Here is a 12,723-nt window from a genome sequence, read left to right on the forward strand (position 1 = left end):
GTAATTTTCAATGCTACTAACGATGGAAAGAAAAAAGTTTGAATAAAAGAGTTCACTATTTCGATTGCCAAATACTACTTACAAAAAAGTAGTCGCTAAAGTAAAGCACATGGACGATCTAATAGTGACAAATTGAGGATTTGTTCGAATGGAAACTGTCCAATAAGAACAAGAATTTTCTGCAAAACATGTAATTTAAATATTTGCAATAAATGTTGGCTAAAAAAGCACACCTAAAAGTATGAATAAGTGAGAGGCAAGGGTACTCACGGAAAACAAGCACCCCGAGACGTGAGAGGCAAGGGGACTCACGGGAAAAAAGCACCCCAAAGGAGACAGAATTTTACCACGTCCACGCCGTAGTCTCTGGGTAACGCTAAGAGTAAAAAAATCTTCCTAAAATTTGCACAGAAATCGTTTTTTACCAATAGGTTTTTAGAACATAGCGGCCGAAACGAATTTTTATTTTTTCAACTTTATCAATTTTTTTCTCGAAATCTATGGACTTTAGAAAAAAATTCATAAGAACAAAAATGTCTTAGAAGCACTCGAGAAACATCCTAAAATTTTTTCAGAATTTTTGGAGACATTTTTGAAAATTCCATTTCACAAGTTTCCCGGAAAATCAAAAATTGTCTCAAAAAATTCTGAAAAAATTTGAGAATGTTCCTCGAGCGATTCTAAGGCATTTTTGTTTTTATGAATTTTTTTCTAAAGACCATAGATTTCGAGAAAAAAGTTGATGAAGATTGAAAAAAAAAATTCGTTTTTTCCGCCATTTTGTAAAGAAGCGATGGTTCAAGGTCAACAAAAAAATTCCCTGTTAAACTTCAACTCCCATGATCACCTTTGATCACGGTCGCAAGGTGATATCTTCACCGTAACACTTCGAAAAAAAATCCTAAAAATTTTTTTTTTCGAAAATTTAGGTGTTTTTTATGTTTCAATCGAGCATATCACTTTTCCTGTGAGTTTTATCATGATTCTGGCGACGGATTCTGAAAGAGCATGCAATTTTACATCAGAATATGTGGTTCAAGAATTTTTTCAACGCCAATTACATAGGAAAAAATCACTTTGAAAACGTGCAAGAAATTTTGACATTTTGGACGTTAATGTGTTAATCAAGTTCGGATACTCATGTAAGTGGACCCCGAGACTGGATTCGATATACTAAGAAGGAAGGAAGGAGGTTAGACAGGAAATTGGGAACTGTCAAGATGTTCAATTGGGGACTTCACTCCATCCACTATTCCTAACCTTAAATTTGACACTGCTGTGCATGCCTGGCTTGTACTTTGTTACACTGTTTATTGCATGAAGGTAAGCGTTGAGCACTGCCATTAGGACTCAACGTTTAATTAATAATATTCCTCTGTGATTAACTTGGTGGCTCCAGACTTGGTGGGGCGTAGCAGGTCTATGTAGAAAGTGTTATCGAGTCCAACTCCAATTACAGGAGACAGATACAGAGCTTTCCCCTTTTGCTCTTATATAGTCTAGTATTTCCAATAAGGTGTTACGTACTGGGTAGTCGTGGCCGCCTTTCGGTCGAGTTTCGCGCTGACTCGACACTACAGTCTGGGTCAGTAGAAACGTCGATTGAGCTTTTCGACTATCAGTATAATGAACTATAGTATTACACTCCGAGCGGTAAGAATGTAATGAATTGGCAAGATTCGGGGTGAATGATAGTATGTATAAACATACGTTGGAACAGCAGTTTTGACACAAGACTATGTATTTTCAGGTATTACAATTATACTTACAGTAAACGCTAATAATGCTGGATCAGCATTCGCAGGATTATTTACTAATTGTCACAACTATTGGAGAGACTAGACTCTCCGATGGTTGTGGATTTCTCGCACTTAATTAATTATGATCAGTTCGTAGTAGTTGTGCTTGTCTTCCAGAACGGTACGTGTTAGGCACGACTGAAAGATGTACACTCGCGACAATTTCTACACGACTTGTTTCGGATTGAATTATACTAGACTTAACTACCAGTACACGGCGACTGGGCAAGAGATTTGTTAGAATACGGTGGAGTACTCTGCTCCCGTGGAACGAACACTAGAGTTACGACCTTGGAACGCGGATGATGCGGCAGCGGCTAAGCTTGCACAGAATAAGACTCGACTCGAGGGTCGCGGAACTCGCATATATGTAGGAGGCTTAATAGGTCATGTGTCGTCAGTAGCGCCATGATCTTTCGACACATGACGACCAAAAAGTCTCCACATCCACGGCCGACGCCCAAGGTTTAACGCATTTCCGGAAAAGAATTCCGGGTGTCAGTAATGTGCAATACCACCGGTATTGCACACGGACGTGTGCGATCTACTTTGGTCCGGCGAAGTGGCTGACCCCTACGTTACACCTCCCCCCTTAGATGAAACATTGTCCTGTGGAGGTCAATGTTTCCAGGATGAGAAGTATGGGTCAGGCCAGCTGCCGACAGTTTCTAAAGGAATTCGGTACTTATTAACCCTTTGCGGCACACATTTTTTACATAATCGGTTTCTCGTAAAAATTGGTATACAATAGTTTTCGGGGTCGCTGATTACGAATCTGATGTCAGAATTTAGAAATTCAAAATGGCGGATCCAAGATGGTGGACAAAAATTTCAATTATTACCGTATTTCAAAAAGAATTGGTATACAATAGTTTTCGGGGTCGCTGATTACGAATCTGATGTCAGAATTTAGAAATTCAAAATGGCGGATCCAAGATGGTGGACAAAAATTTAGATTATTACCGTATTTCAAAAAGAATTGGTATACAATAGTTTTCGGGGTCGCTGATTACGAATCTGATGTCAGAATTTAGAAATTCAAAATGGCGGATCCAAGATGGTGGACAAAAATTTAGATTATTACCGTATTTCAAAAAGAATTGGTATACAATAGTTTTCGGGGTCGCTTATTACGAATCTGATGTCAGAATGTTAGAAATTCAAAATTGCCGATCAGATTTGACGGACAAAATTTTTAAATAATATCAAATTCCAGTAAAAACTAATGTACAGAGATTTTTTAGATCGATAATTCATTCCAAAGTTTAGATATGTAGCTATCGGAGTTAGTAATTTCGAATTTTTAGTGGTGCCCATATGCTTGTAATAACGATTTTATTTCTACAGAAGTGTAGCGGTGAACTTGGACGTATGAGACAGATATTTTGGGTGGCTTATATTCTTTTCTGGGTTTTGAGTAGCTAATCCAATGGATCCTCGATAATTCGTGATTGAAAATAGTTTTTACCTCATTTTTTCTCAAAACAATCATTTCCAAGTATATAGGTACTGTGTAAATGATATATAAGTATATAAGAATACTCAGTGCAATATGTTGAATTATTGATTGAAGATTTAGTATTACTATATTATAAGTAGTTGCTTTCTCCACGTACCTATGCAAGTAAATTACACATGCTGAATCATATACTATTATTATTCAGTTACCGCGTATTACCGAGGGTATTATTTTCATTGTATTGTTTTCAGAATTTCATAATTATGATTTCTTGTTGATACAAATTTTATGTCTATTTTTATCTTTTGTGTCTCAATATAACTGTTACGGGATGGTTTAAATACTTTTCATTTTTTATTATACATTTATAATTTGGGGTATCTAAATTTGGTATCACTTTTTAAAATTCATTGATGATATTTTGATGTGCACAGCCCTTTGGTGGTGTTATTATTCTTCTTCCTTCAATCCTAAAGTTAATAAATTATTGCTTATTATCTGTCTTTTGAAATGGAAATTACTGATATTCCTAGTGATGGGGAGTCTATAGATGGACTTGCTGACTCAGATATTGATGAGAATGAGTATAATCTGATTGATGTAGAAAATGAGTATGTAGAAGAGGATGAAAGTGAGAATGATTTAGATGAAGATGAACAAGAATATTCTGGCAATGAAACATGGACGAAAAAAGGAAAAGAGAGAACAGGCGGACCATTCACAGCTGATTTTGGACCAAATATCCCTGATAATGTAAAATCTCCATTGGAAATTTTTTCATGTCTTGTTTCAGAAGATATTTTAGATATTATAGTTCAACAAACAAATATTTATATACAAAACAATAAACCTAATGCGACATTGATAACGAAAGATGAATTACGTATTTTTATAGGAATCAATATTATGATGGGAATAAAAAAACTACCTTCATATCGTGATTACTGGTCATCTGATCCAAAATTGAATGATTCATTTATGCAATCATTGATGCCTGTTGTTCGTTTTGGATTTATTTTAGGTAATTTACATATCTCTGATAATCGGACAGAACCTAAGAAAGGTAAACCGAACTACGATAAATTATATAAGTTGAGGCCATTACTAAATAGTCTTGAAAAAAATTTCAAAACATATTGGAAACCAAGTAAATATCAGTCAATCGATGAGTCTATGATAAAATTCAAAGGTCGTAGTAGCCTAAAACAATATTTACCAGCTAAGCCGATAAAACGTGGATATAAATGTTGGATTCGAGCAGATGAATCTAGTTTCGTTTGTGAATTTCAAGTCTATACCGGTAAAACGGAAAGTTGTGAAAAACAGTTAGGAGCACGCGTTGTCAAGGATCTGACCCGTGAACTTGTTGGCAAGAATCATCACGTCTATTTTGATAATTTTTTTACTGCTGTTGACTTATTGATTTCACTAAAGAAAGATAACATATTCGCTTGTGGAACGGTACGGTCTAATCGAGCTGGACTACCAAAATCTGTAATATCTGACAAAGAAATGGAACGTGGACAATATGATTTTCGAACATCCAAGACTGGTATTAGTTGGATAAAGTGGATGGATAAAAAAGGTGTACACTTTCTATCAAATTACCATGATCCATCTGAAGTCACAACTGTAAATCGAAGGCAAAGAGATGGCACTTTAGTAAAAGTAGATTGTCCTGTTATATGCTCTGATTACAATAAATACATGGGTTTCGTTGATAGCGCAGACCGCTTGATATCCACATACAAAATTGATCGAAAATCTAAAAAATGGTGGCACAGAATATTTTGGTATTTCATTGATGTGGCGGTTGTAAATTCATTTATCATATATAAAAAAATAAATACCGATAAGTCTGTGACTTTGAAAAAGTTTCGACTACATTTAGTAGATGGATTAGTTTCTAGAACCGTTCCAACTAAAAAAGGAAGGAAGCGACAGCCTTCAATTATCGGTTCTCAAAAACCACAAGTATCTATTGAAAAAAGGCGTTTTCAATCAGCTCATATGCCTATACATATTGAAAATAAGAGACGATGTACACATTGCAGTTCAAAAACAAATAATACACGGACTCATTGGATGTGTAATTTGTGCAATGTACCTTTATGTCTACAATCGGACAGAAATTGCTTCTTGATCTATCATTCGTGAATAAGTACAAAAAAATTAATATGAAAAAGTTGTGAGAAATTGTTTGAAAATGATGTTGAAAATAAAAACAATAATATTTATATAAATATAAAAAACATTATAAAAATAAAAATTATAAAAATAAAAAAAAATACTGAAAAAAGTAAAAAAAAAAAATGGAAAAAATGGAGATGATAACCGCCACGTCCTCGTTCGTATCTCTGGGTTAGGCTAAGAGCGGATTTCTTTATTTATTTTACTATACTGAATTTCTGATTATTCCAAATCACTTTTCACAAATATCTGAGTTCAGATTCGTAATCAGCGACCCCGAAAATTGTTGTATACCAATTTTTTTTGAAATACGGAAATAATCTAAATTTTTGTCCACCATCTTGAATCCGCCATTTTGAATTTCTACATTCTGACATCAGATTCGTAATCAGGGACCCCGAAAACTATTGTATACCAATTCTTTTTGAAATACGGTAATAATCTAAATTTTTGTCCACCATCTTGAATCCGCCATTTTGAATTTCTAAATTCTGACATCAGATTCGTAATCAGCGACCCCGAAAACTATTGTATACCAATTCTTTTTGAAATACGGTAATAATCTAAATTTTTGTCCACCATCTTGGATCCGCCATTTTGAATTTCTAAATTCTGACATCAGATTCGTAATCAGCGACCCCGAAAACTATTGTATACCAATTCTTTTTGAAATACGGTAATAATCTAAATTTTTGTCCACCATCTTGGATCCGCCATTTTGAATTTCTAAATTCTGACATCAGATTCGTAATCAGCGACCCCGAAAACTATTGTATACCAATTCTTTTTGAAATACGGTAATAATTGAAATTTTTGTCCACCATCTTGGATCCGCCATTTTGAATTTCTAAATTTTGACATCAGATTCGTAATCAGCGACCCCGAAAACCCCTGTATCATTTTTTCCTTACGAATATAGCTACCCATTTCTTCAATAATGATTTTTTTTAAAAAAAAAAGGATCTTTTTTTAATTTATTGATTATTACAAATAAATTAACAAACAAATTTATACCTTTTTTGCATAGATTTTAATTGTGTAACATCTCACGATCATAAAAAAACAAAAAGCATTGGTTTAATTGAATTTAAACTACATCAAAATTGTAAAAAACTGTTTTTAAAAAGGTGGCACCGTACCGTGCCACTGTGCCGCAAAGGGTTAACTAAAGGGTAGCGAGTCCCGTGGCATCGCTATTGGTCCAGGTACGGCCTACTCTGCACATGTCGAATAGGTTGTTGAAACGGCATGCTGACGGTGCGTACCGGAAGTATTGGCATGCTTTCGGCTGCTATCGTTGGAGTGCTTTGAACTCTGATAGAGGTGGTTGACGTCGGGCTGGTATGCGCGGGTGTCGGATTTCGTTTAAACCACAGGGCCGCAGCGATTAGTATAATGAGGACAAAAAGAGATCCGGATGAAGCATATGAGATGATGGATGCTCTAAGGGCGGTGGAATCTTGTTTCTGCAGGTCCTTTGCTTCTCGGGCTATATCCTTGAGGGCTACGCTGTTTTTGGAGAGATTCCAGTCGTCCAAGGGTTTACTGTTAATAGGCTGTATTTTTATCAATTTCTGTAAAGCTGGTATGTGACCTTCGGGTAAAAGGTCAGGGAGAGGCATGGGCTCTAGGGCTTCGAAGTGAGTAACATCGGACACCATCAGGGTTTGCAGCGATCGTAGCTGAGTAGATGTAGTGTCCGCGAAGCATCCTGCTTCTAATTGGATAATTCCATCTCCAAGGATGGTTTCCGTTCCCCTTACGTTTCCTCGGCAGACTAGAGTGATTTGCTCAGGTTTTGGTAGAGAGTATAACCAGGTTCTGGGTTGGACCAAAGGTGTCCAGAAGAGACCAGTGAAAGAGGCAACCCTGATGTCGCAACCAGTCCATTGGGTGGTGTCATGGTGTTGGAGGATGGATAGCTCACATTCCTGATTATACGAGATCTTATGAAGCGGCGCCCCAGGAGCACAGTAGTATGTTTTCAGGTGGTGGAGGCAATGGGATAGAGACTCGGAAGGGATATGGGAGTAAAAGCGTTGAGAGGAAGAGACTGCTAGGTAGGGATGGGCAGGTTGAATAAAGGTGGTGATAGTTTGGTTATCGGGACGATTATGGTGGGTTGGGTAGGGATATGTTTTGTACAGATGGTATTTTTCCTTGTTAAGTAGAGGGATTTCGATCACGACCACCAATTGTCCTTTATAATGATTAACGTGTAAGTGAGAGAGTTCTTGGATATCCTCCATCAGTAGTTCCTCTTCGTCGAAAGGCAAGGAAAATCCGGTCCGGAGGGTGGCTTCCTGCAAAGCCTGTTGTAACCGGGTAGGTGTAAGTATCATGGGGTGCAAAATTCCACGACGAGCGAAAAGAACAGCATCCACAAGGAATAGAATGCTGGTCCTGTATTGATCGGCATACATTTCCATTTGTCGGATGTAATCTCGATGTACTCTCGCGTGTTTTTCCTGTTCAAGGGCATCATCGGTGAGAGCGATAGCGTCGGCCAAGGCTTTGGTTTGTTCTTGAAGCTCTTGAGTATGGTTATTTAAGGTAGTAATAGAAAGGTGCAAGGCGGAGAATTCCGACTGTACCACATGCGTCTGTTTTTCCAACAAGTGAGCGGTGTGTACTCCTTTCTCTTGCAGCTTTAATATTTCGCTGGTGTAGTATTCGCCATCTTCTTCGGTCAAGGTACCAAAAAGGGTTTTAGAGAGTCCTCCTACGAATCCGAGTGGAGCGCTTCTACGGTTCCGATTAAGGTCCGTAGGATGTAAGCCTCGGCGAAGTATTGAAGCGAAAAGTTCAGTGTCAACAATTTTGCGTCCGATCTCTTCGAGCTTACTGTCATTGATGCAAGAGATGTTGCCCTAGCACACATAGAATAAGGTGTCGTAGAATTTTCCGAGATTAGGGGCTTGGCTGGTCAAGCTGATGATGTCAATGGTGGTGGCGACCTTCCATAGCACGGGATAGTACTGTAGGGTTGCGATTTTTTCAATGAAGATACAGGGGTTGTGTTTCAGGTGAGTGATGTTGTATGCGTGGGTCCAGTAAATCTGCGTGATGCTTAACGTCATTATAAATAATATATTTATAATGGTAGTCATGGTGATTTCGGTCGTGTGGCGCAGTGAATCTCGAGCGTCACAGAGTTGGCGTTGCAATAGCGAGTGGAGTGGGAAATTTGCTATAAAAGTGAGGTATTGAGGAGGAGCGATATTGTTCTGGTTAAAATTTTGGGGCCGTACAGTGTGGCAAGGTTATAGCAAGGAAGAAGGAAAGGAGGAAAGAAAGTTCAAGGGAAGAGGAAGTGAAGCACGAGATGGGGAGGAGGAACAAGAACGCACACCTTGGGTCCAAAGGAGCTAGGCTCGCCGGCGGGGTATCAATATGTACCCGATTTGGTAAGTGGGTTGAAAGATATTATCTTCCCAGCACCAGTGGTAGGGGGTAGCGATTGATAATAATGCGTTTATAATTTTAGTGGTAGTTTTGGACCTGGCGGGGATGCGAGAGATCAGGCGGGAAAGGGAGTCCGACCGGAGGGTCAATGCGTGGATCGGCGAGAGGGAACTGGAAACGTGGTCCTTCCGGGAGGACTTCGACTGGTGGGGCCTGCGCTGGCTTCAAGACAGCCGTTGGGAGCGGATAAACCTTCAGGTGGAGGATCCGTGGGGTGGCTGGGAACCAGATTTGACGGAGCAGGAGGTGCTGGAGTGGCACGACCTGGCCTAGACCTAGTTAGGCTTAAGTAATATTAGTATTAAAGAAAACGATTGTAACAATATATGACAACTGAAAGGAATCCTTTAGTGTTTATTTATGGTGTATTTCCCTTGCGTCCTATCCTATGGGATTCCACTTGTCGAGAAAGGGGAGGGACTGGGTGGCATGGATAAAATTTGGGGTAAAGAATGGATGTATAATTAGGCTATAAGGATTCAGGAACGAAAAAATATATGTTGGTTCTAGTTTCCCTCTGAATTCGTCTTCTTTCTTCTTTTTTTTTCTTATATATATATATATATATATATATATATATCCCAGGGTTCCTCAGCAGTTCATTCGGGTGTCGTTTGGCAGTATCGTCTTTTAAGGGTTCGAGTTGATTGTTCCAGTTAGACTAACCGTGGAATAAAGGGAGGTTGAATAATCTCTAGAATAATTGCTAGCGAACAGTGATCATTACTATGGGTCGCTCAGTAAATGCTAATAATGCTGCAGGAGTCGTTCTATAAAGAGAAAGTCGTACATGCATTAGATTTCGTGGTTAGTAGAGGTGGGTGTAGAGGAAGGTTTTAATTTGTCCAAATGTTTAGTGATGGGAATTCCAGAGTCAGTGATGAGGATAGCGTTGTGCTTATCGTTGATCAACTCTATGGTATATGGCCCGATATACTGGGAGTCTAGTTTATGTTTTCTAGGTTCTCGTAGGACATAGGCCAAATCTCCAGGGGAATAGGAAACAAAGGCTGCGTTCCGATCGTAATATTCCTTAGATTTTTCTTTAGCTTGGATTTCGCGTTCTCGGGCTAAAGCGTGAAGCCGGGTTAACTGCTGAGCCAGCTCCTGTGCGTATGCGTCGTAGGTTAATAACTCCTCGATCGCATAGGCGGAGACGGGGGACTGAGCCTTGCGCCCATAAACTAATTCATAGGGCGTAAACCCTGTAGCTTCGTGCACAGAAGTATTATAGGAGAACATGGCGAAGGGGATGAATAAATCCCAGTCCGAATACTGGTTGATATTATGTTTTAGGTATTCGGTGAGCACTAGATGACTTCTCTCTAGAGATCCATTGATCTGGGGTCGATAACCGGAGGTGGTCAAGTGCTTGATTTTAAAAAGAGAGGTTACGCTTTTGAGTAATTTTCCTAAAAAGCTGGTGCCTGGATCCGTGAGAATGGCACGCGGAAGTCCGAATTGCGCAACGAAACGCCTCGAAAATGCGTCAGAGATGGTAGCGGCGCGAATGTTAGGTATTGCGACAACAATGCAAAATTTAGTCAAATTACACTGCATGGTTAGGACGTGTAAATTTCTGGAGGGCGTAATAGGAAAAGGGCCTACGGTGTCCAAGGCTACTTTATCGAAGGGGGCACAGGGGGTGTCAGTTATGAGCATTGGCAGTTTAGGTTTTACGTGAACCAATTTCTGCCGTTGGCAACTATCGCAGGAACGTATATTGCTCTGGACGTCCTTATGGAGACCTGGCCAATTATAATGTTCCCTAATTCTATGATAGGTCTTGGTCACTCCCTTATGACCTCCAACTAAACCTCCATGATATTCCAGAATGATGTGTCTTCTTATCTGAACTGGAGGAGTAACAACTTCACCAGTGCAGATAGTGATTTCGACATCGTCATCGTGGAACGCACGGGAAAAGACGGAGCTCAAATAGCGCGCCGTCAGCCGGGTGGTTCCGAGTTTATACGGGACGATGCTGAACTCTGAAATTTTATTCTCGCGAACAAAGTCCTTTAGCTTTTTCAGAGAATTATGAATTTCTTCGTCGCTGGCGGGGATTAATTCGCGGGGATGGGTAATGGCCAGGATGATCTTGGTGGTTTTGTAGGGAAAGTCTTGAACGGACCCAAGAGGAAAAGGATGATTTTTTATGGTTTTCAGATCGATTCTTCCGGTTTCTATGAGCATTTGGCTAATGGGGTCTTGAAAAGAACAGTCAGAGGCAATCAGATGGACAATGTTGCTGGGCTTGTGGCACAGAACATATGCGGAGCTTTCTACTTTACATTTCATGGGGTTCGGGGGGGAGAAAAAGGGGGATTCTTCTGAGATTGGATTGGGTTCAATACGGCTAAAACCAGGGTCTAGGGATGGATCGTATTGAGGGGGTGGTAGGGTTTTGTTTTGGGTAGCATCCACTACGGTGATATCTGACTCGGCGTCGGAGCCTGAGAGTTCATCTTCGGATTTTTCAAAATCACTAGGTATCCAGGTGGAGCGTCCTATGGGTTTTATTTTAGCAGGCGAGGGGAGAGTAAAGTTCAGGGGTTCTGATGTTGTGGTAGGTGTTAAACACGGGTCCGCATCAGTTTCCTCATCGGAATCGGTGTCTTCATCCGATGATTGTTCGTTGTGGAGGGAAGCCAAAAGTTTATGGATTTCTTCTTGGCTAGAGCTCAATTCGTTAATAATAGAGCGTTGTTCGGGGGTCAGTGGGGTACATTCTGCCTCGAACGAATCTCCGAGAACGCTGGGTTCCTCAGAGAAGTCGTCTGGAGGATTTTCCGAGTTGGTGTCGTCGGGGAGAGTCGTTTCTTCCATCAGTGTTGGTAACATGCTTATAGGGGGCCTAGAGTCGATATTGGTTAAGGGGTGAACATTTGTAGAAGTCTCGAGATCGGTGGAAGAGTCCAGTTCGGCATAATTGATAGGGGGAGCGGCTTCTTCCCGGCGACGGCTTCTCAGACGGGCACCAATTGATTGTGTGTCCACCGGAAGTTGTTTTTGATGGGGAAGGTAACTGGGGTCATCGCGGAACACCGGCAGAGCTATCGGCATCGGATTCCGTGATAGAGCGTCAGCATTGCAGTTAGTTGCTCCTTTCTTATAGATGATTTCATAGTCGAACTCCTCTAAACAGAGTTTCCATCTTTGGATACGGTTGGTGGGGTCGGTTGCTTTGCTGAGCCAAACGAGAGGTTGGTGGTCGATGACGAGAGTGAATTTTCTTCCGTACACGTAATGACGGAACTGTTTAATAGCATAAACAGCAGCTAGTCCTTCTTTCTCGGAAGTAGAATAACGAGTTTCAGGATCGGTAAGCGTACGAGATGCGTATGCTATAGGTCTCGTGTCCAAGTTTTCCTTGACTGAGGATGACCCCTATGGCAAATTCAGAAGCGTCGCAGGTGATGATAAAAGGGAGCTGGAAATCTGGATAGGCCAATACTGTAGCTTCGCATAGGCAGGCTCGTAAGTCTTCAAAGCTGGCCTGGGCCTCCCTGTTCCAAGTAAAGGTGATACCTTTCTTGAGCAGTTGAGTCAGGGGTTTGGCTCGTTGAGCAAAATTTGGAATAAATCGTCGGTAATACCCGGCTAATCCTAGAAACTGTTTGATGTTTTTGGGGTTGGTAGGTACTGGAAATTTTCGTACAGCCTCCACCTTGGAGGGAAGGGGCTGGACGCCATTCGGGTTAATAAGATGGCCTAAATAGGTGATTTGTTGCCTTAGGAAGGCACACTTTTCCGATTGTAGCTTGAGACCGTATTGTCGAATTCTGCTGAATAAGCGCTTGCACTTTT

General features: G+C 40.3%; 1 protein-coding gene across 1 annotated transcript; it reads left to right on the forward strand.

The window, feature by feature from the left end:
- Window positions 1–3,768: 3,768 nt before the first annotated feature.
- On the forward strand, window positions 3,769–5,415 carry LOC136786076 (piggyBac transposable element-derived protein 4-like). Its single transcript, XM_066747578.1, has one exon. It carries the CDS (start codon window positions 3,769–3,771, stop codon window positions 5,413–5,415), a length of 1,647 nt encoding a protein of 548 aa, XP_066603675.1.
- The last annotated feature ends 7,308 nt before the right edge of the window (window positions 5,416–12,723 follow it).

Source organism: Prorops nasuta, unplaced genomic scaffold (genome assembly GCF_024137725.1).
Source record: "Prorops nasuta isolate Cenicafe-Biocafe unplaced genomic scaffold, Cenicafe_Pnas_1.2 PNAS00001, whole genome shotgun sequence".
NCBI classification, from domain to species: domain Eukaryota; kingdom Metazoa; phylum Arthropoda; class Insecta; order Hymenoptera; family Bethylidae; genus Prorops; species Prorops nasuta.

What these genes read in the sequence shown, in the direction of transcription:
- LOC136786076 (XM_066747578.1), top strand. Translation starts at nt 3,769, where the DNA reads ATGGAAATTACTGATATTCCTAGTGATGGGGAGTCTATAGATGGACTT.